At 47.4% G+C, this 24,448-nt stretch overlaps 1 protein-coding gene across 7 annotated transcripts in view; it reads left to right on the top strand.

Moving 5' to 3' along the window:
• The window catches only part of TANC2 (tetratricopeptide repeat, ankyrin repeat and coiled-coil containing 2), a 331,215-nt gene that overhangs the window by 245,519 nt on the left and 61,248 nt on the right, over positions 1 to 24,448 (top strand). For all 7 annotated transcript variants that reach the window (XM_063354919.1, XM_063354924.1, XM_063354921.1 and 4 more), the window contains 3 exons: positions 3,636 to 3,761; positions 11,118 to 11,399; positions 13,718 to 13,851. In XM_063354919.1, the coding sequence (XP_063210989.1) occupies positions 3,636 to 3,761; positions 11,118 to 11,399; positions 13,718 to 13,851 (542 nt within the window). The remainder of the gene's footprint in view (positions 1 to 3,635; positions 3,762 to 11,117; positions 11,400 to 13,717; positions 13,852 to 24,448) is intronic.

Below are 24,448 nucleotides of genomic sequence, written 5' to 3'. Positions count from 1 at the left end.
ATATATATTTAGGAACAAGTCCAATATATGGGGAGTTTTGTTTTCTTTCCTTTTTTTCTTCAGAGAAGCAGGAGCAGCTTCAGCAGGGTAACTTGACCCGAAGTCAGGAGGACGTTTAACAGAACTCGGTAACGACAGTGTGTGGTGTCTTCACGAAGAAACAGTAGTTCTTTCAGCCTGGCAAGTTTGTTTATTGTATGCGACGAAGCCTTGGCACAGCAAAACTGCTGAGCTGTGTGCGGGACACATTAAAAACTCCCATTCAAGGGGAGAGGATACGCCTGGAAAGGACGATAATCCTTATCCTCATTAATTGGGCTGCATAAGCTTACTGCAGTGTCATTTACAAATATGAAAGAAAAGCATTCAGACTTCGATTATTTTTAAAATTTTTTTAAAGGGGGTTCTCCTTTGCCTGAATATGCCCTTTCTAAACTCTCCCAGGATCAGTTAGGGCTGTTTCTGGTATGGATTTCCAGCACACCCGACATGCGCTGGCCGGCGGTGGGCAATCCTGGCTGGCTGCTTTTTGTCTTGTTCCCTGACAATCAGCCGCAGTGGAAAGGGGTTTTTATTTAACAAGAGCTGATTATCAATTAAAGGAGGAGGCCCCGGAGATGCTGGGAGGGCTGGAGCCCCTCTGCTGTGGGGACAGGCTGAGAGAGCTGGGGGGGTTCAGCCTGGGGAAGAGAAGGCTCCGGGGAGACCTTGGAGCCCCTTCCAGTCCCTAAAGGGGCTCCAGGAAAGCTGGGGAGGGACTCTGGAGCAGGGAGGGGAGCCATGGGACGAGGGGGAAGGGTTTTACACTGAAAGAGGGGAGATTTAGATGAGATAAGAGGAAGAAATTTTTCCCTCTGAGGGTGGTGAGCCCCTGGCCCAGGTTGCCCAGAGAAGCTGTGGCTGCCCCATCCCTGGAGGGGTTCAAGGCCAGGTTGGACGGGGCTTGGAGCAACCTGGGCTGGTGGGAGGTGTCCCTGCCCAGGGCAGGGGGGTTAGGACTAGGTGATCTTTGAGGTCCCTTCCAACCCGAACCATTCCGTGATTCTATGATCTTTAAGATCCCTTCCAATTCTAACCATTCTTGGATTCTCTTAAGGTGTGGGTGCGTGGATGGTGGGCTGAAGGCTGAAATGGGAAGGAGGGACCTGCCTGGTACCAGGCTCCAGGGCAGGATCTCCCTGGACACCCCCAGGACACTTTGGATCTGCCCCTTGTTGCTGCAGGAACATCTGCTCTTCCACTGCAGATCCTCTGGCTCGGTGACACTGCAAAAAAGTGGCTTTGAATTCCACACGTGTTTACGTGAAAGGCACGTTTCCTTGGCCTGTGCCACCGTGGTGTGAGGGAAACCTGCGGCTGAGCGCTGGGGACGCTGTGAGCGGGCTGCAGGGGTTTAGCGCTTACGGAAAATAACTCCAACCGCGCTACAGCCACAGCTTTCTAATTGCAGCATTTCAGCCCTAATCTGCTCCTGCGCAGTGAACATCTAATCAACTTTACAAGAGCAAAAGAGCATGAAGGACTTCTAAAAACAGACTTTGATGGGTTTATCTCCTTTTTTTTCCTCACTCCTGTTGTTTGCCTTGTGTCCGTTCTCTCTGTCTGTCTCTCTTTTATTGTTTTTTTTTTTTCTTAAAATTCATAGAGAGAGTTCAGGCAATTTGAAGAACAGCATTTAAAATTGCTGCCAAATTTAAAGCCCTGTTCCCCACTTCTTCTTACAGTTTCTGAATCTTGCTTAGTTTTTGACTGCAGCACAATCTTGTAAAGATTTTTACGCGGTCATTAGGCATTGTATGGAAAAAAATGTTTCTCTTAGTTTTGAAATTTTCTGCCTTTGACTTTTGTTGAATCGTTGACTCTTGTATTGGGTGGCAAGGAGGAAGGATGCAGAGTCCAGTGCCGGGAGCTGCTCTAGAGAGCTGTATCCAAACATTTACCCATCTCACAGCGGAGAATTAATGTCAGCTTCACAGGCGGTCTTTGAAGAAGCCATTTAATTAATTAGTTCGATTTAAAATAATAATCTTGTTGTGGTGAATGACCAAAAACTAAAGAGAGAAAAACACCCAAACACTATTGCCTACAGAGTACTGAGCGGCTTAATACTGCGTAGCGCGATTTGCATCGATAAATGTTTAATGTGCGTTTTGGAAACGGTTATCAGAACAAGAGCGGAGCTGGTGATCTGCAAAGACTATTTTTAAGTTTTCTGGTTATAATCAGGAAGATTATTTCATGCAGTGGAGTTTTCATTCCTTCGTTTTATAATGTTCTCTGAATTACTTGGCTGAAAAGGGTTCTGACGTGGCAGAATAGAGGGTGAATTCAGATGGAAGTGATCCAGATTTGTTTTTTTAAAACTATGTTTTCTCCTCTCTTCCAATCATCAATTGTCACCATATAAAAAAACTAAAAATCACTAGTTCTTGTACTGATTGCTGGCAGCTTTGTGGCCAGTGTTAACTCAGGTCATTCCCCTCTGGTACGGCCCGGAGGCATTTCCCACCGAGCCATGCAGCACCCATCATGAAATCCAAGTTTAAAAATATTTGTAATCCTTGAGCAGCTGTGGAAAAAGCCTCGCTTAAAAACAGATTGCCGAAAACGATTGCTATAAATGTCACATCTTGGTAGGAAGTGCCGCGTGCGAGGTGATGCTTGAGGCCGTGGGGGTTGGAGAGAAATTCCTTCAAAATCAGGCTGGTTGTGCCCTTCCTGCTTCTTGCCGGTTTTCTCGGTGTATTTTCCCCAGGGTAGAGCCCCGGGGGTCGCTGCTCGTGGCTCTGCCCCGCAGGAATTGCCCTGCTCTTCGGGAGGTGTCGCTCGGCCGGTGGTGGGACCATCTTCCTGCTTCAGTTGAAGAAGGGAATAAAAAATAACTTGCCCTGTATTATCTGCCAGCTTCCGAGAGAGAGAGAGAGAGAGAGAAAGTTTCTAGCTGCGGTTTCTGCTCCAGCCATGCGTATTCACCTAACGGCGGCACCTTCAGCGGAGCCCAATAAATTATGCCTATATAATCTAGCACTGTAAAGAAAACCAGATTCTCCCGTGAGCAAGTAACGTTGGAATAGTAAAGTTATCTTCTTTAGTGCAGATAACATTTTTCTCATTTATTCGTGCATTTTTGCTGGTCTGTTGCAAGCTTAATTTTTCCGCCACTAATTCTGGCTTTATGAACAGATAAATGTTAATATCCAAACTAAGTAACTCTAAAATAATTGAAGAGGAGATTGTGGACTTCAGCGTAAAATTGCGCTATTGAGTTGTCTTTTATGTAGTAGGAAACGTTGACTGGCTCTGCCAAGCCTTGCGCGCACACGATTGAGTAAGTTTTGTGATGGGGAGAACTTAATCAGAGACGCCATTTCTCCATTTTTCATGTGTCTTTTTTTATTTGTGAATGTCAACAGGAGACCAAACCAGAGCAAATACCGATGGGGCGTGAGGAGGAGTTACCAAAACACTTCTTTACTCCTTGCTAGGGGAAATTAGACTTGCTTCATCTCAGCTGCATGGACTCAATGCAGTTACAACTCTGTATTTTGCTTAAAAAATGAAATTTGCTTAAAAAAAAAAAAAGAAATGAGATGTGAAAGCCAGGCGTGATGCAGTTGTTTCCTTTCTCATGGCAGCCACCAGCTCAGCCCACTTAGAAGATCTGGCTTACCTGGATGAGCAGAGACACACTCCCCTGCGGACGTCCCTGCGAATGCCGCGGCAGAGCATGGCCGGCGCCCGCACGCAGCAGGACCTGCGAGGTAGGAACGTGCTGGTGGCTTCGGGGTTTCACCGGGCCCTCGGGGGTGGGACCTTCCGCTGCAGCCACTTCGTCCACATCCTCGTGAAAATGCTGGAGCAGGACTGTTGTACCTACGGGTGTTAAGCAGTGCCTCTCCGGCAGGATGTGAACCAGTCGTCTTTATTTCCAGCATCCTTCTTGGTGGCACGGCCAAATCGGCAGGGAGAGAAAATAAATGAAGTTTTGGACTAATTACTCCTCCTGTCTGGTGGTGGCTGGCTGGCTGATGCCCTGCTGCTCCGTCATCAGAGAAGGGAGCTGGTGTAACATTTTGGGGTTCCTTTTCTGGGCTGACTTAGATATCCCGGTTGCTGGATACAGGCTGTATGGAGCCGTGGTGTAAAGATGCGTTCCCATCTTGGTCCTGCAGACACTACTGGTATTACAGAGGTTCTCACACCCACCCCCAGCCCCCCGTGATGTTCTGTAGTTGCACTCTTTGGAAGAGCCTGTGCTTTAACGTGCTTGAACTCTGTTTCATATGGATTATCACAGAATCAGGGAACAGCAGGGGCTGGAAGGGCCCTCTGGAGATCATCCCCTCCAACCCCCAGCCAGAGCAGGGTCACCCAGAGCAGGTGGCACAGGAACGCGGCCAGGCGGGGTTGGAATGTCTCCAGAGACGGAGACTCCCCCACCTCTCTGGGCAGCCTGTGCCAGGGCTCTGCCACCCTCACAGCAAAGAAGTTCCTCCTCCTGTTGAGATGGAACTTCCCAGGGGCAAGTTTGTGCCCGTTACCCCTTGTCCTGTCCCCGGGCACCACTGAGAAGAGCCTGGCCCCATCCTCTTGCCCCCTGCCCGTTAGCTCTTGCTGAGCGTTGCTGAGCTCCCCTCTCAGCCTGCTCTTCTCCAGGCGGAACAGCCCCGGGGCTCTCAGCCTTTCCCCAGCACAGAGATGCTCCATCCCCTCAGCATCTCCACAGCCTCCGCTGTCCCCTCTCCAGCAGTTCCCCGTCCTTCTGGAACCGGGGAGCCCAGCACTGGCCCCAGAGCTCCAGCCGTGGCCTCCCCAGGGCAGAGCAGAGGGGGAGGATGAACCCCCCTCCACCTGCTGGCCACGCTCTTCTCGATGCCCCCCAGGATGCCATTGGCTTTCTTGGGCACCAGGGCACATTGCTGGCCCGTGGGCAACTTGTTGTCCCCCAGGACTCCCAGGTGCCTCTCTGCAGAGGTCAGCCCCCAGCCTGTCCTGGGGCGAGGGGTTATTCCTCCTCAGGTACATCCATCCTTGTTTCACACAGGGATATTCCTGCAAAAGAGCCCCAAATTTCTCTCCCTGATTGCTCCCCCGCCAGCCCTCTGTCAGTCTCTGAGCGCTGCAGGGCTGATACTTTGATAGTTTCTAAAAAAATGAGAAATGTTGGTGGGCTGCTATTTTTTTTCTTCTTTTTTTTTTCCTGCACAAAAAGCAAAGGGTTACAGCCCCCTTCGCAGCGCACCGGCGGGGCAGGAGCCGAGCGCGGGGCATGGAGCCACCGTCCCCACGCGTCCCTCGTCGGGACGCTCACAGTGCCGCTATTCAGGCAGCCCTTTGACTTCTGAAAGGCCTTTTGAGAGAAGGGAAATTTTTTGTGGTTCTTCCTGGCAAATGCCACAAAAAAGCCGTTAGCAATGAGAAGAGGAGCCAGGGCTGACATTTTAGGGTTTTGTTTATTCCCAGGCAGCTCCAGCTAGAGTCACCCCACGTCCTCGGCGTTCTAGCCCCCCCTGTAACTTCCATCTTCCATCTGAGCACGGTCTTCGGCTGCATCCTCAAGCGGTCACCGTGATGTGCAGCAGGTTAATGCTTCCTCCCCATCATTTGTCGTTGCACAGATGAGTAAATGGCCGAGAAAGCTCATTTGGGACCTTTTCTGGTCGTTGCTGTGCCATGACGCCAGTTTGTTCTCCCTCATACATAGGGAGAAGGGGGTTCTGTTGGCGGTATTTTAAACTTTTCTTTTTTTCTGGGGTTGTTTTTTGAGCAAGTGCCCACCGTCCTCGGGGAAGGAGATCAGGAGCCGCAGGGCGGCAGGTTGGGTTTTTGCTCAGCGCCACCAGCACGACCTGTCACAGCCTGGTTGGGATTTCTACCAAATAACGAGCCCCCGACTGGAAGGAAAAAAAAAAAAAGTGGTTTTGCGTGGCTTTGGATCGCAGTCTGTAAAATGGAATCATACTGGCGGGTGAGGCAGTTATAAAAATGTATTAGCAGGCAGTAAGCGAAGAAAGCAAAGTTTGACAGACAAAATTTCCATATGTTGGGATGGAGGAGCTTGCCAAGGCTTCGTAATTTGCAGTGATTGCATCCAAAACATTAAACTTTATTGTAGGAACAGAATCAAATTGTTTTCCAGACACGCTTTTAAAAGCCATGTAGCACCACATATTTTCTTTCTTCTTTTTGTGTCTTTTTTTCTTTTTTTTTTCCTTCCTCCTGTTTTTGGGAAGGTTGCATGAGAATAACAGCAGGGTTTCCATTTTTTTGGGAGTTGCTTCTGATCCTAGTTGAGGTGCTGTGCTATTTTTAGAAAGAAGGGGGAGAAGACGAGGATGTGAAAAAACCAAACCACCGCTATTTGGAAATATTTTCATTTCATTGAATATGTGAGGGGAGGGTTCTTCCCCCAAAATACTACATGTTCCAGATATTAGTGTGGAATTGCCTCAGTCTGCGCTCTCGTAATCACCAGCTCTTCGTTCCAACTGGAAACCCTAAACTTGGGTTTAACTTTAATATCTCCAGTCTTGGCACTGGGCTGAAATGGCGAAGCGATTCCTGGCCCTGAGTCGGGGGACACGTTACAGCCGGGCTTGTTCCCGGCGTTCCAGAATCCCAGTGCGGAGAAACCGAATGGGAGACAGTCCCTGCTATTTTTCGTTAAATCCGTTATTTAACCAGGGGATTAATTTTGCAATCCCGACAGCTAAGAGCATGACAAGTATTCCTACCAGTGGCAGGTTTTTAATGGGATGGTGAGTGCGTTTTTTTTGCTTTCACTGCTTCCAGCCGGCGGGATTTGGAGCTGTTCGGGGTTGCTGTGACCCAGAGCGCAGGATGGTGGCTGCGATGTACCGTGGAGCAGGAGCCAGATGGCAACCAAATTATATGGTGTTAGAACGTCCTGATTGTTGCCGTCGTGATTTTGTTTTCTCCAAAAAGCAAAGCATTGGGGCTGATGCGGGGTGCGAAGGACTGTGGTGTTTAGCTGAGGTTTGGAGGGAGGAGAGGACTTTGGAGGAGCTCAGACTCCCCCAGCCTGTTATTTACCAACATAAGCAGTTGCGTGTTTTCCTTAAACTGGCTTTTATAATTTTCTGTTGGTTTTTTTTTTCCCTCGTGATGTGTGTTTAATGCTATCACCTTTGGGGTAGGAGGGTTTCATACACTTCTTAAAGATGCTGAAAAATAGTTTAACCTTCTCAGGTACACGGTCTGTGAAAAATAGGTGCTGGTTTCATCCTGGTGGATGTATACGTTTTAGATGACTCTGGAAAGAAGTTGCAGTCTAAAGCGAGTGAAGGAAACAAACTCAGACATTTGGCTAATTTATGGGTTCTTATTTAATGAAGGACACGGCAGATGCTGGGTTATTCAGAACCACAGAATGGTTTGGGTTGGAAGGGACCTTTAAAGGCCACCTAACCCAACCCCCCTGCAACAAGCAGGGACACCTTCAACTCAATCAGGTTGCTCCAAGCCCCATCCAGCCTGGCCTTGAACACCTCCAGGGATGGGGCATCTCCACCTCTCTGGGCAACCTGGGCCAGGGGCTCACCACGCGCAGTGTAAAACCTTCCTTCCTTAGATGTCATCTAAATCTCCCCTCTTTTAGAATCATAGAATCACAGGATGGTTTGGGTTGGAAGGGACCTCAAAGATCACCTAGTTCCCACCCCCCTGCCCTGGGCAGGGACACCTCCCACCAGCCCAGGTTGCTCCAAGCCCCGTCCAGCCTGGCCTTGAACCCCTCCAGGGATGGGGCAGCCACATTTCTTTGTAATAAATATTAAAGTGCATCTCACCTGGGCTTCCTCTCAGTACATTGGCAGTACCCAGGCTCTGCAGCTTAGCCCTGTCAGGGCTTGCTTTGGGCAGCAAGATCTGTCTTCCCCCGGGGAGACCGAAATGGCAACAAACCACCCAAGATTTGAGTCCAGGTCTCCACCATCCATGTAAAGCAGGAGTTCATTGGATCCCGTAGCTTTTATATTTAATCAGTCTTGACTCTGCATCAGCCCCCAAGACCATTTGGTACCTGTTAGGCTTCTGGCTTTCAGAAGAGCATTATTGTACATTTTCACTTATTAACACGACATATCCCATATATACACGCGTGCAGAAGTAAAGCTGTAGCTTATCAAGCAGAAATCTTAGCTCGATGTTTTCCAAATGGAGTCTTTTCAATTTTTTTTATTTTTTTAATTTAATTTTCTACATATAGTATTGGTGGCGTGATGGAAACAAAATATTTCCCTCGTCAAATGCTCTGCTGGAATGCGTAATTTGCATCAGTTGGGCCGCTACAGCTGGTTCCCTCTGCCACGTCCGTGTGCTGTTGCTCGTGCAATATGCCATCCTCCGGTGGGAAGAGCATCAGTCCTGCCGATGCTGAGAGCCAGGAGCTGTGATGGGGACATGGGGACACGCGGCCCCAGGGCTGCCTGGTCGCCTCCCACCGCCAGCCGTTCTGCTCCTCCCGTGCCAGCGCACCCCGCTGCGCTCGCGTGACGGGCCCCAGCGAGGGGAGTCAAACGAGCTGCGTGTGAGCTCATGCCAACTCAAAAGCCATCTCCACCCTAGGATAAATTTAAAGCATATTCATCATTTTCAAGTGGGAATAAAAACACAGCTCCTGTCTGCAGCATTTTTCTGTATCAGTTAAAAAAAAAGAAAAAAAAGGAAGTTCAAAATGCCTAATGCTTTTAAGTATAAGTTGTTTTCCTCAGGCATATCTGATGGGACATTAAGTCCCAGCCCCTTTATCAGCTCTGGTTTATTGGATCAGCTCCCTGGTCAGGTCTACAGAGGATTTCAAGGTGCCTTGAGCGGTGGGCGTCAGTTCTGTGGTTCCTCAGGAGGGTCCCAGGGAGCAGGCGCCGGTGTCATTGTACGGATTCATCCACAGAGCACCCGGCTCGACACAGCACCCCGGTCCCTTCAAAACCCATGTGTTTATATTTACAGTAAGATCTTGATAGAATGATAGAACCATGGCATGGTTTGGGCTGGAAGGGACCTTAAAGGCCACCCAGGGCCACCCCCTGCCCTGGGCAGGGACACCTCCCACCAGCCCAGGTTGCTCCAAGCCCCGTCCAACCTGGCCTTGAACCCCTCCAGGGATGGGGCAGCCACAGCTTCTCTGGGCAACCTGGGCCAGGGGCTCACCACCCTCACAGCAAAGAGTTTCTTCCTCAGATCTCATCTAAATCTCCCCTCTTCCAGTTTGATCTTACTGTAGCACAGCTATAACCTCTTCCCACGTAGGTAAAGCCATTCCCCTGTTGTAATTTGATAAACGATTTTCAGTGAGTTTGGTACAAAGCCTGCGATAGCATTATCTGTCCCCCCGAGGACTTCTGGCCGGAGCAGGAGGGTGGGAGGGCATGAAACCACCCCCACGCGTCCGCATGGAGCGTGAGCGGGCGAAGGAACGACACCCGTCAGCAGTTGCTGAATGATGGGTGGGCTTTTTGGGTGTCTGAGGGCTTTTAAAACTTCAGGGAAACCAAACGGGCTCCACTGGAAGCAGCTGCTGTAAATGATGGGAGCGTGATCATGCCAGGAGATAACACGGAGTAAACCAATAGGTTTTTTACTTAAATCCTTTGCAGGCCTGCTCAGGGAACTGCTTCTCTGCAGTTCACGGGATTTCTTTTAAAATACGCTATGAAGACACGTAGATTTTGTACAGTTGTTTTCGTTTGCAGCGTACCATATGATCTCAAAGCAAATTGAATTCAACTTCTGTGATCCACAGCTCACATTTTCCAGAGCTTTCCACGTGGGTTTGAATACGCGTTGCGTGTCGAGCACGATACGTGTTTGGCAGTTGGAAGGTGTGTTCAGAGCTGCCATTCCAGGTCTGGAATTGTGTCCCACGGATGTAGCTCCATCCACATCCCTTAGCCCCGACTTGAAAGAATTATGTTCTAAAATTCAAGTTTTGCAGCTCAAACCGGCAGTGTGACTAACCTCCCCCGCAGTGGGGCTCACCTGCTCTCTTGGTGGCCACCTTCGGAAAGTTTTTAATTAAGGAACCATTTTGGCAATGAAGTGGGAAGATCCAGCAACTGTCTCTGCCAACACAAAGTGCTTCCATCACTTTCTCCCTTCCCCCCCCCCCAGATTTATACGTGTCATCTCCCAATTACAGATCTCATGGGCAGAACGCACCAGATGAGTTGATCTTGCTAATAGCATCTTTGCACCAGAGCTGTGCGGAGTCGTTACTCTTTTTTAGGTGCGCGTTCCCTAGATAGCTTGTGCCAAATGGAAAGAACGGCAACTACCCTCTCCCTCCGCCCCCAAAATGTTCCTGAAAGAAGTTTCAAGGCAGGTTTGGGTTGAGTTGTGCGCTTTAGTACAGTCTAATGCATACGAAAATGGAAAAAGTAACACGATCAATAGCCACGTTTTCAGATGTTCGCGTTGCACCAGCATAGTGATTTGTTGGGGAGGCATTTCTCGCACTCCTTGTTAACTTCGCGTTGCCTGCAACACCGCTTTTGCTTGGGAAGAGAGAAAATGTTTTAGTTGATACACAGGAAAATCCTACCGGCAGTCTGGTTTCATTTTCATACTTCGAAAGAGCTGCAATAATTTTGCTTGGGCTGATTTTACGCTTCTAAGTACTCAGATTTTCCAACCTTATTGTACTGAACAGGTGAGCACATATCTGTAAATCATATAGATATATGTACACCCATATCTATATGTACATATCTCTATATCTATGACATATCTGTATATGTGACATACAGTACCACGTCACAGGGGCGTGGGGACAGCTGCCTTGGAAAGCGGACTGTTCCGCCTGTGGCACGGCCTTCGATTATGGTGGATTTAAGCAAGAAATTCTATTTTTCCAGCTTCCCTTTCCCCAGCTGTAAACGACCTCCTCCTGTAAAATTCTCTGAACTCCTTTGGTGGAAAATGCTGTGAACGAGCCAGAGGCTTTTAACAACAAACCCGTGGGTAATAAACAAGCTTGTACTTTTTTCACCTCTTGCAATGAAAAAGATTTCTGAGGAAGATTAAACAGCGATTCCCAAACTGCAGTTTTACTGTTAGCGTTGACGTTCATGCTCTTTCCCTGGGTTTCTTCTCTGTAGTACGCTTCGCACCTTACCGACCTCCCGACATCTCTCTGAAGCCGCTGCTCTTCGAGGTGCCCAGCATCACCACCGAGTCCGTCTTTGTCGGCCGGGACTGGGTTTTCCACGAGATCGACGCGCAGCTGCAGAGCTCCAATGCCAGCGTCAACCGGGGGGTGGTGATCGTCGGGAACATCGGGTTTGGGAAAACCGCCATCATCTCCAGACTGGTGGCACTCAGCTGCCACGGCACGCGTATGAGGCAGATTGCTTCTGATAGCCCCCATGCCTCCCCGAAACGTAAGTACGGCAGTGTGCACACCTTCAACAGTCAGCTTTTCCACCAGCTTTTATAACGGTTTTGGCTGAAAAGATCCCATTTCCTCTTCACGCCCAAGAAATCAGCTTAGACTTTGTTGCCAAGCAAAGGGAGCGCCTGTCCGCACAATATTTATACCGCTTCTGTTCCAAATCTACTTTTTGAAGATTCAAAATAGTGTGTCTCTCATTTCCCTGACTTAGAAGCGTTGTGGATTTTCTCCGATTGGGAAGACTCCAATTTTAATTGCCAATATTCTATTACTACAAATCCATGGCAATGCACTCTCCTTCCCGTACGGTTTGTTTTTCTCGGTTGATCAGTTTTGTATATAACTGTATAAATGGTCAGGGTGGGTCGCAAGCCCGCGCAGACTCGGCGCCCAGGGTTGCGCTGCCTCTTGTGGTCCCATCCCATTCGCATCGCTCTGTGCTGACATGTTTGCAGGTGGGGATGACAGCATTTAAAAATCACTCAGCAGACAGTAAGTGAATAAGACAGGACTAAAAATACTGGGTTAGGTACCTAAAGGTATCTTTAAGGATGTAGGTCACTGGATCTCAGTGAAACTGCAGCTAAATCTGTTGACTGGAATGCGGTACTCTGTAGCCATGTCGAAATATCTGAAATGTCACTGTACGTTGGCATGTTGCATCGTGTCACTTGTCAGGGCTAAATGAACAACGCGTAGTGAAAGGCAGGGCTCGTTTCTGTATTTTAGCTGCAGCTCTGCAGCGCACCAACTGTGCGTCTCCCCAGGCTGCTCAGGGGGATTGTGGAGATTAAAGAGACTACTGTAATTAACTGTTTCTGCACTAAAAGCTTGGCTATTTCAAACGCACATGCACAAAGGACAGAGATCCTTGGTCACGCTGTTGTTTACTTCGCACTCGGGTTTGTCCATGAAGTTGAAAGTTGAATTATTCCTCAGTGGTAGTTGCTGGGATGGAAAACTTCAGAATCAGTCGACTCCTTTGGCTTTATTTCCTGAAGAGATCACAAGTCCTAGTTTAGCTATAGAAGATAATAGTTATTCTGCAAGTTTCTTTGTTTTTTTTTTTTCCTGTGCTAAAAAAAAAATAATCTATTATGCCTAGTATAATCTCGGTTTAATAATAAATGCTAATCAGGTGACCTGACTATGCTACAGCAGTCGTGCTATCAGCATTAGTAAACTGGCATAAAAACGGCCTCATACTCTTTAATTCCCGTCTCAGAGAAATAATACAGGTGAAGGGGGTGTTGCACGCTCAAAATCAAGAATGGGCATCGCTGCTGACAGCTTCAGGGTTTAATTGTGTAGGCAGCAGTCGTCCTGCTTTGTTGTCTGCCATTAAATGGGTCATTGTTTGCATTAGGATTTCAAGTCCAGCCCGAGGACGCATCGCAGCAACCAGTCAGGAAAATCCTGGGCTGGTACAATCTTCGGGGGGACTGTTGCTTTTAAAACGTGCCTGAAATAAAGAAATCAATAATTAGCCATCATCAAGTACCGCGTATCTTAGCGTCGTTCAAAAACACTCTGTATGAGTACCTACGAGTGGAAATAGGAGTGGTTTGACAACGTTACCCGCAAAGGCCAGGTGAACGGACTGTCGCAGCAAGCTGCTGGTAAAGCCAGTTTCTGCTTTGCCAGGCAAAAGAAACAGCTAAAGCGCCATAGCAAGCACTTAATCTTGACAGAGATGATTCCAGTATAATTCATTATTTGCTTGCAAGCCTTTTCCAGATCCTGGTGCTACTCCTGCTTCTCTCCCTCTGATTACATTAATGGGCTTCAGATGGGTACGTTAGCTGTGGCTTTCCATTTATTTGTGTTGTAAAATAGGCACATAATTCAGAAAAATTGGCTGTCTCCACTGAAGAAGGACTTGGAACCAAATTAACCAGCGATGGTTCATAATGAGGGAGGATGTATTGGCAGAACCGCAGGGCAGGAGAGCACTGCGCTAAAATACACCAAACGTGACGGCAGAGCGTGCCGCCGAGAGCACGCAGCTCACTCAGTGATTGTGATTATTTTAAAGTCAACGAAATTACGGTGGAGAAGACAAATAAGACGAGCCCAACACTTTGCCTTAGCGGTCCTTCCCAAAAATTGCTGCTTCCAAAAGCAGTTTCTTGGGGAGCCTCTGGCCCGGCTGGTCAGTGTCACGGGCTCTTGCTGCCTGGAATCCGAACCGGAGCGTTTGTGGGAAGTATTTTAACTGCTGTGCGTGACCTGCTAGAAAACAGTCTGTGATGATAACGTTGGTCGTGCGGGTCCTGCAGCAGTTTGTACCCTCTTTCCTTGGGACAGATGTGGATGCGAACCGAGAGCTGCCCTTAACCCAGCCGCCCTCTGCTCACTCCTCCATCACCAGCGGGAGCTGCCCGGGGACGCCCGAGATGCGGCGGCGCCAGGAGGAAGCCATGCGGAGACTCGCTTCCCAGGTATGGAGACGTTCCTCGTGGGAATTTTTTTTGGTCCTCGGGAAAATGTCCATTTTAATGGGGCCTGTTGGAAGGTCTCCTGCCTTACGTCAGCTGGTGCGCTGGAAAATGTGTGCGTTCAAGTGCTTACTGGGAGGGTCTAGAGAACAACATCTGGAAGAAGTTTTATTACCCTAGGAAAGTTATTTCTGTAATATGGAATTCCCATTACATCAAATACACTCCCCTTCTACTCTGAGAGTTTATCTTTCCCAGCCATCGTACTTTATCCTTACACATAGAATCACAGAATCATTCAGGCTGGAAAAGACCCTTGGGATCATCGAGTCCAACCATCAGCCCCACTCTACAAAGTTCTCCCCTACACCATATCCCCCAACACCACATCTAAACGAGTCTTAAACACATCCAGGGATGGTGACTCCACCGCCCCCCTGGGCAGCTCATTCCAGTGTCTGACCACTCTTTCTGGGAAGAATTTTTTCCTAATGTCCAGTCTGAACCTACCCTGCTGCAGCTTGAAGCCGTTCCCTCTTGCTCTGTCGCTAATGACCTGTGAGAAGAGACCAGCACCAACCTCTCTGCAATGGCCTTTCAAGTAGTTGTAGAGAGTGGTGAGGTCTCCTCTCAGCCTCCTCTTCCTCAAACTAAACAGTCCCAGCTCCTTCAATCGCTCCTCATAAGATTTATTCTCCAGGCCCTTCACCAGCTTCGTTGCCCTCCTCTGCCCTCGCTCCAGCACCTCGAGATCTCTCTCGTGTTGAGGTGCCCAAAACTGGACACAATACTCAAGGTGTGGCCTCCCCAGTGCTGAGCACAGGGGGACAATCACCTCCCTCCTTCTGCTGGTCACATGTTACGATATGACGGAGTTACCAGAATAATTGTAATTTTTTTCAACAGTGAAAACAAAATGGCCAAGTGTTTGACTGGTGTTTCCTTTTGAAAAGAGCGGGTATCACCCGGTGGGGAAAGGCGCAGCCTGTGAGCTGCGGGTGCACTTCGGTGTTTTTTGGAACAGTCTACGAAACAGATCCTAGCCTTTTGAGCGATACACGAATCAGTTGCTGTTACAGCAAGAGTGGGTTGTGTATAACACTGTCGCTTACTGTAGGTGAGATTTACGGCTTGAATTTTATTGTATTGCTGCGATGTAGCCCTACTTCCGTGGTGGTGGGAAGGTGCCTGTTATATTGCTTTGAAATCGGAGGAGCTTGCGGATGTGAGCAGTTAACGCTTTCCTGTCGCCTGCTCCCACTTCGGAGAGGAAAATGTCAAGCAAAGTCTTTGTTCTGAGTTATTGCCAGGATGTGTTTTGCTCGGCCTTTTGGGCCAGATACGGTCTTGTCCGCTCTGCTTTGCTGCTGCGCCCAGATGGCACGGCAGAGCGCGTGTGGTATCTGCGGTAAGTACGTACCAAGACTTGATACTCTCCTCTTCCACGTGGAGTTCTTGAAAGGAATGCGACGGCCAGGTCTGGTTTTGTTCAGGACGCATTAGTCATCGTACTCCTCGCAAATCTTTGCATTACAGACTACCAGAAAGGCCAGTAAAGTGTGCTATCTCTGCTTAAATACCTCATCTATCTCGACTTTCTTCCCCTGAGTGCTTAAGTAATCCTGCTGGATACGTAATTGATAAATGGCTTCAGTTTTAGCTTCAGTTTCCTCCTGGAAAAGGTAAGGGATATGACTCTTTCAAACGTTCTGTCATATCCACAGCATAGATCATGCACCGGAGCTATTTTACATCTCTGATCACTGGAGAAAAGGGCAAGGAACAACCTTTATAGCCAAAAATAAAGTAAAAATAGGTTGTTACACCTTGGCTGCAGACTCCTTTGGGAAGGCGTTTTAGAACCCTGCTCGTTCCCTAGCCAAATTTTTTTTTTGCAAAACCAATCCTGTGTTTCGCTGTCAGAACGTAACAAATGACTTAGGGAGATGAACTGCCTCTGGCGCTAGGAGCAGGATTACCCGCTTTTTGTGTGATCGTTAATCTCCCGGTAAATCGCCACTACTGTAAATGTAGGCAGGTTCCAGAAATAACTGTCACCGGCTTGCGAGCGTTAGGCCTTCATGAAAAGCTCAATGCCAAGGCTGATGAGTTGACCTTAGAGTACTTGGAATCGCTTCTTCTCCCCCAGGAGCTGACGCAGCATGCGGAACTTGGGAAAAGCTTCGCAGTGTTTAGCAAACAGTTCCCGGGATGAGTCAGAGCAGCCGCGGCACGGCTTGACTCAGCACTCGGAGACCCTGGGTCTGTTCCCAGCTTTGCCATTAGCTTTGTTGGGATCCTTGGAGACCAGCATCTCGTCTGCCTGCCTCCGTTTCCCTGCCTATTAAAAGAAAAGCGATGCATGCAGATAACGGTCCTTTGATAGCCGATGCTGGAAAGAATACGTAACTCTGTTTTTTGCTTTTCTCAATTCGGAAAAGCAGTTTTCTTCCAGGTGGTGCTGCAGCGTGTGCCTGGGTGAAGCCGTGCCTTGAAATCAAGCACATAAATCCTGATTCAGAGCTTCATTTCCTACCACAAAGGGAATTTTTTCTGAAAGCAGAGGAGGTTTTTTTGGTTTGTTTGATTTATTATTTTTTTTTGAACTCCGTGTTCCCGCTGATGATTCTTTATCATAAACAGCAATTCTTTTTTATTGCATCAGAGCCTTTTCCAGAACTGCTGTGCAGCACGCTACAAACAGTAAGTTTGATGGATTATCAAGCCTCAGGAAGGGAAATAAGGGAAATAAAATGGTTTAGGATGTTTGTCAAATTGATGGCTGAAAGCCGTGTGCCTGGTGCACTCTTAGCAACCTCCCGAGCGGTACAACTCGGCATCACCGCTGGTGAATGCTTGCTGTCAACAGCAGATAAATTGATTTGCGTAGAAAGAGCCATGCCGTGTGATGTCCTCCTAGATAAAACAAACACCGACTCTTCCACCCCAGCTGTGGTTTTTTGAAGTCTCTGAGTGACACTGGGAGAAAAAGGATTACTGACCTGGCAACGGAATTGAAAAATCCATTAAAATAACAGCGTTGAGCTCTTTGTTGTGTGTGCGATCGCCTCATTCAGAAACTCGATCACACGCATCTAACTTGCCTGTGAGAGATCAGGAGAATTTGTTGTTCGTAAGAGGCTTTGAAGATGCTGAACTCTTAAACAGAGCCAATGCACTGAACGTCTGGGTAGGCAACAGTAAAAATAGACGGGTAAAATAATTTAGCTGCCTAATCTGAATGTCTGATGGCATGTTCTCCGCCAGGCGCTCTTGGGGACAGTTTAGGAAAACCCGTCACATAGATAAGAGCAAAGTCTGATCTAAAAAAGAAAAGAAGGTGGGGCGAAAAAGTGGAATGTCCTTTTGCAGGAGGAAGGGAGAGAAGAGCATGTTCCTGTATCGGTAGCTGCGGAATAAAAAAAAAATTGCTGATGCCCTACTTAAAAGAGTTTTTGTTCAACTGGCTGAATTAAAAAAGAGCCCAAGGAAGCGAAGGAAAGGCTGACCCGTAGGTTAGGCTGGTTGGAAAAGTATTTCTTGGACATGTGTGTTTTATAGTTGCATTAAGATTAGAGTCAGGATTGAAGTAGGGAAGAAAGTGTTGACAGTGAGGGACAACCACAATTGTCAGGAGTATTTTAGCAGGTACGTGAAACGTGTGAGGAGCTAGGTAAAGCTCTGTGCAGATGTTCCACCTCTGCTGGCACTGAGCAGAGCAGGATGCTCTCAGGTTGGGCTGTGGTCATTGTCCTAGAGAAATTCAGATCGTTATGAAAGCGGATTAATAATATACCAACGGGCTTAAGTAATGGTTGGCTCCAGAATGCTAGTGGGAAGCACGCCGTGGCTCTCACCCACTCCCTTCCTTCTGAAAATGTCACTTGTCCCAGATCTCAGAAGTTGTGTGTTTATGATGACAGAAATGAAAGGTGAACAGTTGCTTTTCCTCCTCTGGATTATTCAGGGTGGTACTTTTCTGCCTGTTTTTGATGCAGTACGTTCTTGGGGGCAAGGGTTGCTTTTAGCTCTTGTTGTCAGAGATGAACAAATCATTAATTTCAGAAATAAGTAACCGAAGGCTGCCTACCAGGAGCTCTGCTCAGTCTTGCCATGCTGGAAAAGAGCATTATTTTCTTTTATTCTTAGGGAGCTGTTTGGAGTCATAGATGATTTCTATTTATCATCAAACTAATGGAGAAGAAAAATGCTGAGAAATGAGGCATTTTAGAAAACTGGTATCAGGTGTGGGTTTTGTCCTCAAAAGCTATGCCAGGAAAACTGTATCCAAGTGGTTTAGGAGTTATCTGAAGATATCCTCACCATGGGTCCTAGCAGGAGAAAAAACATCAAAAACAGAGGGCAAAATTCCCTTCCAGATCCTTACTGCTGTGTGAGCGGCTGTGGAGGTTTCTCGTGTCTTGGTCCCGCTCTTTGGTCAGAAATGGAGTCTCTCAACCCATCATGGTGGGAAGGGTTGGATACTTCTCAGGGTTCGCAGTAGTTTCTCCTGAAAGAATGAGAGAAAATGAGGAGCTTAGAAATGAGATTGCTCTGTTCATTTTGTCATTTCTCTTCCCAACAGCCCACCTTCCTCAGAGTTTGGAAGGGGAAACGGGGTGATTCTGCCTTGAGAGATTAGCGGGGAAAATACGGGAAGTACAATAACACCTTTGTGTGACTTACCTGGAGCTCACCCCGGCCTGCTCTGCCTGTCCTGTTCCAGCTCCCAGGGATCATTTTGGATACGTCGAGGGAGAATATTTTTAAAAGGGAAGGTTCATAGTCTTGCTGTCACACCGGGGTCACATTCAAGGTTGTGGTTGGCGTTGTGTTGAGGGCTGTTATTTAGAGAGGGATAAAGAAGGGTGCCAGGAAACTCGAGGCATCAAGAGGTAAATGCGGGGCCTTCCATTTCCGTGCAAGGAAAATATGAAGTATATGGCAATGTTAATAGCGTCTTAGCAGGGATTTTTGTGAATCAATTTCCTAATTTTAAAAGTAACATTAATCCTTTTGCCGGGAACTGAGCTGGCACCATCCCCTTCTTTCCCTTTCACTCACGGGCTTCTCCTGCCTCCGAGGAGGAGCCAAGGCAGTGGCTGCTGATGGACTTCCCACCGGTCGTGGTGAGGAGCGTGGGGACCTGGGTCAGACCCCAGCTCTCAGCAGTGGGTTTCGGAGCGCTCCTTGCTGGGGAGGTTTCTCTGCAGCTTTTCCTCCAGGGGTTTGCACCGTAGCTCGGAGTGGAGAGCCTTGCAGGGAAGGAGAACAGGAGCAGCTGTCGTGCCAGATCTGGCAAACTCAAAAGTCGTGAATAAAACTACTCGCATCGCAACGCCCCTCTTGACGCTTGCGAATAAAACATAAGCATTTCTGGCAAAACTGCCTGGTTAGTCTTTTGTTTTAATGTATATGCATGTATTATGGAAATAAGTTTGCAGGATTCCTGAATTTATTTCAAGTCTGCCCTGCGACAGTGAGCAGGCTGCCGGTTTTTCTGCAATGCCAATGAGTCAAGCCAGACTTGGCTCCTTCGCTGCGATGGATGCCTACCAGCCTTCCTGGTGAGCCTAGCCACCTCTAGCTTCGTGTAGCTGTTAAACCCATCTACTGTTGTCTAGTGCTTGTAAACATATTGCTTGATATCACGGAACGACTAAGGTGAAACTGAAAAAAAAAAGTTGTGAATATGAGCAGTAAGGCTTTTAAACCTAAGATCCCGTAAAAAGGCAGCACTCCACACCTCTCCCATGTTGCGCCTTGCTTTTTCTGCCTTTTTACTGTTGAATCTTTCATTCATTAAAATATTTCTCGATTCACCTCTCCCTGGCCAGGGGAGGTGAGTGACCATGGCCAAGTCACCACGTGGCTGTTCTTGCAGTGCCGCCTCTCTCTCTCCAGATGATGCTGGGCAATGTATAACTTGGGCCGATGCATCTCAGCCGGAGCATGACCTAATCATTTAGGTTGGAAAAGACCCTTAAGATCATTGAGTCCAACCGTTAACCCAGCACTGCCAAGTCCACCACTAAACCATGTCCCCAGGCACCATTTCTACACGTCTTTTAAGGACATCTGGGCATGGTGACTCACCCTTGCTTGCCCAGAGCTATTCCTTCACCTCAGAGAAATGAAACGAGAGGCTTTCCCACCAACTCTAGCCTGTGTTGAGAAATACCGACCCAAAAATACGTGCTCTAGGTGACCTTTGCCTTTCAGCAAGGGGCACCAGCGCCATTCAGAGGTACGATAGCCCCAGGTGAGATCAGTTCAGCTCAAGGGAAGAAGCCTGAGCTGTGGCCCCTTTGGTTAGGGTCACCTTCCCCATTTTCCCTGAAGGTTTTATCCTTTACCCGCAGAGGATTTTTAATGGATTGGCCTACACGGTTTTAAATAACCCATTGAACAGCTATATTCTTTGGGTTCCTGGATGCCGTGTGGTTGCTTGTGGTAGCAGCACTTAAACAAATGGACCTGAAAGCCAGCTCTGCGGCGCTAATAGGTCGTACCCTGCGTAGAGCAGCTGGTGGAGGAGCTGTGCGTCCGTTGCATTAGCGCACTCAGCTGATGCTGAGCACGGTTGGTGGCATCAGAGGCTCTTCTCCACATCCTCCAAGCCAGAAGCCAAAGTGTCATTAGCGTTGCTGCAGGCGTATAAAAAGAAAGGGAGAACTCCTACCTTACACAGAGGTGGAGGGATTCATTACTCCGGAGCCTTGATGCCCTGGGACACTAATGAGTTTCAGAGGGCATTTACTGGCACGCTCGGCTATGGAAAAGTAATGAACGTTCCCAATAAACTGGGTCACCACATACATGCCGAGTCATGTGCGATGGATGAAATACAGCAGTGCTAATTTCCATTTACATTATTACAAGCAGCATTATGCCTGGCAAAGGGCGTTTCGGCAGGGAATAGCATTACACTGATGTTATTTGAAGCTATTTTGTATGGGTCAAAAAAAGATAAATCTTATTAGGTGCAGAAATAGGGTTAAAATACGAGGTTGAAGCCCTTTAAGAGCACTGGAGGAACGGGGGTGTTGCTGTGAGCTCAGGGATCAGTGAGGTTGGTCCTTTCAGGGGGGGTTGGCGGGATGGCCTCCTTCCACGGCATGCTTACAGAAGGCAGGTGAGACAAGTCACACCAGAAGCACGATGTCAAAGGAATGCTTCTAAAATGGAGGATTTTCTTTTTCACAAATAGTGCCGGAGAACTGCTTAAAATTGGCCTGTCCTATTAAGTAAAAATAACTTATTTCCCTTGAGCCATCTTCAGCCCCTCTTTCTCCTTTGATGTTCACACTGTCCTTCCAGCCTTTCTCATATTACTGTTACCTCCTGCCTCTCCTGACGTGTCATTTTCTCTTTTCTCTTTCTCTTCCTTTCCCCCCTTCACGGTTCAGTCTCTTCTCTCCCTCTGTACCCAATCTCTTTTCATGCCTTGGATTTTTCCGCCCTCTGTGCCCTCTCTGGCCTCTTCCTGCTGCATTCATGCAGCTCTTCCCCTCCTCTTCCATGGCATTTTCCATTATCCTTGGAATAGCCAATTTGCTTTTAACACATATGTGTCTCCCATTTTCTTCCAGCAGCTGTTTTCCTAGGTCCTGACCTATATGAGGTAACCTCCCCTTTTTTTTTTTTCTCAATTTCATGGAATTCTTCCATACCTGCTCAGCTGAGCCCGCGCCAGGTGGAATCAGTAGCTTGGCCTTGGAGATCTGGAGCGTAGTTTGCATGGGCGTGATGTAGAAAAGCATTTTGGCGTGGGGAGGAGAGCTGCAGGAAAGCCGTCCGGTGTCTGCGTGTCAGGATGGGGCACTGTTGCCGAGTCCTGCATCCGCGAAAGGGGTGGGTGAAGGAGTGAACCCAAGGGAAGGCAGAAGGGGTGGCAGGAAGGTGAGGGTTACTTGGGGCTGGATGAAGGGAGAAATGGGAACGGTTGTGGCAGAAAGGCAAGAGTAGGATGGCTGGTGTTGGAAGCATTGGGAGAAGAGATTCATGAAGACGTACCAGATTTAACACCTAAGCATAGTATGAGTAATGCCTTTCATAATTCTGCTTTAACGGGTAAGAAGACGAAGTTTGTGTCATTTCTGAGTAAATGAGAGTTTTGGGGCTCCTTGACCCCAACTCAGGAGAGAATGGGGTTGTGTTGATCATTGGCTGTGGTCTGTTACAGCCGGTGCTCTGCCGTCACCGCATCTAGTCTTTCTCAAGCCTTGTAACACCTAATTAATGTTTAAAAAAATCAGCTACCAAAAAGCTCATGATAAATGTACTTCTTTAGTGTGCAGCCAGCTAAACTCTCCGAGTCATCTTAGGAGGGCAGGTAATCGCGGGAAGTAAAATATACATCATACAAGTGTGAATTATTTTGAAGCTCCCTTTCAAGAAAGGAAATTATACAAGTTTGTAAATTCTGGCATTTGATATTTAATATAAACAACAGAATGCCTTGGTTTCTCAGCATGGAGTCACTCGACTTGTCGAAACTGCATTCGCAGCCCTTACAAAAATGACATAAACTGATATTTTGAACAGTTCTCTTGATCTAGGTGTTACTTTTCCCATCCTTCGTTGTAATCCATTTCCCTCGAGTTAGGGTTGGTTACAGGCGTTGTGTACTTAAATGTTTGCAGTCTGGTGATTTAAATTTAATCAAACTTTAGAGCAAGGAGTTTTTCAGCTTCCAACTTTGTACAAACAAACCTGGTAGCTGACATAAAGGTGTAAAAGTTCAGGAAGTTCAAATTAGTGGTTATAGCGTTTAGTGCTATGTGATGACAAAGTTCAAATTGAAAACTACGATTAGAAGAATTACTTCTTAAATCGTACCAGACAAAAAAGAAATGTTTACTGGTGACAACATCCAGGTATGCCCATACCTTTGGAAGAGCATGCTGTTCCCTGGGGATTTCATTTATTGTAACACAGTTTCAGGATAAAATTAAGTGTTTAATTCAAGGATTTTGTTTATGATGAGAGCTGGTCGTAACTTTTTCAAGCATTTTTTTTAAAGAAAAGTAGTTCAATTTATGGGAAGTGAGGCTTTTATTGAGAGCACACCTTTTTCAATGAAAGGCTCATTTCCAGCCCATACAAGATCTTCTTTTGTTTTCTTGGATGTACTTCTTGGCTTGTCCAGTCGAGCAAAAGGAGGAGAGACTAATGAACACCCCAGAATTGCAACTAGCGTACGGAATGGTCATTTCAGATGCAGAGCAAGGTCTGGAGATGGTCTCCTGTATCTTAGAAGGGAATCCTAAGCAGTGGAGATGTTAATCCATCCCTCTTGCTGGATTCTTGAGCAATTAATAAAGCATATAAAGTGGAATAATTGGAAAGAGACCTCCCCCAGGGCATTAGTGGACGTCTATCAAATGTGTTCACCTAATGCAGTGGAGAAAGAACTGGGTTTGGACCTGTTTGGGGATGGGGCAAGTCAACACTAACCCGTTGGTTGTCCTGAAGTGTCTTCCATTCACTTTTCACTTTAGCCCCGGTCTCATTCCCCAGGGTGGAACAGGGAGAGTCTTTGAAACCTTGAGAAGTTTTACAGGGTGAGAAATCTGTTTCCCACCCAGCTCTGGCTGTGTAAGTGAGGAGCCTGATTCCTATCACCGGCCTCCGCTTGCAGCGCTGGCTTTTGGCAGTCTCTCTTTGGTTTGAAGAGAGAGAAAATGTCACCGAGAATAAATAACATCAAGATGAAATTTTGATGCAGTTGCATTTCTGAGAACATCGTAATGCCTTTCCTTTGGTTGCCTTTCTAAAATCTTCATTGCTTACTGCTTTAGCTTCAGATCCACCTCTTAAGCATTGCATTTATCCTACTCTTTAAGGCTTGGTCAATATACCAGTAAATCCAGCAGAAGGATCAAGAATGTACGTGAAGGGGCTTAAATTAATTGAGTTGTAACTGTGTGTATGGCCCAATATGTCAAATTAATTGAGTTGTAACTGTCTGTATGGCCCAATATCCAACAGTGACCATTCCCTTCATGGGTACTAGGTGTGTCCCCTTTTCCGTGACGTGACTCTTCAGATTCCTGGAAGAAGTTAATTGGTCTCTTGTAAAGAGGAGACTATTTTTGTGTCTACGCATCTATTCTGCAGGAGACAAGAGCTCTGCGTACAGCGATTTGGTTTCTGTTACTGGGAACCTGATACCAAGGGACGGCCGCTTAAGAACTTTATACTGTGGAATCCACAAGTTATAATCCCCAAATAAATAGGATTGTTGAAAAGAAATCACTACCTTTATTATTACTTTACCCAGGGCTGTTCTCGAAGGGAATACTTTATGTTTTAACTGGCTGGTAGGAAAAATTCTGTTAGGAATTTGGAGGTATCCATTAAAGCTTAAGCACACGTATTAGGCCCTGATGCTTGAAATAACAGCCTAGCTTTATCATCGCTGCATGCGTCACACCTCGTTTTGACTGCGAAAGGAAATTATTGCATTATACCCCACTGGTAATTTCATAGATTTCTATTTAAAATGAAAAGCCAGTGCCGAGGCAGCAGTGTGTGTGAGGGCCCCACAGCCTGACGCTTTCGTTTCTGGGTACCATCCTGCGCAGCGGCAGAGCTC

Source organism: Chroicocephalus ridibundus, chromosome 17 (assembly GCF_963924245.1).
Source record: "Chroicocephalus ridibundus chromosome 17, bChrRid1.1, whole genome shotgun sequence".
Classification (NCBI taxonomy): domain Eukaryota; kingdom Metazoa; phylum Chordata; class Aves; order Charadriiformes; family Laridae; genus Chroicocephalus; species Chroicocephalus ridibundus.
The sequence above is the reverse complement of the archived record's forward strand: the minus strand, read 5'-3'. Positions and strand labels throughout refer to the sequence as shown.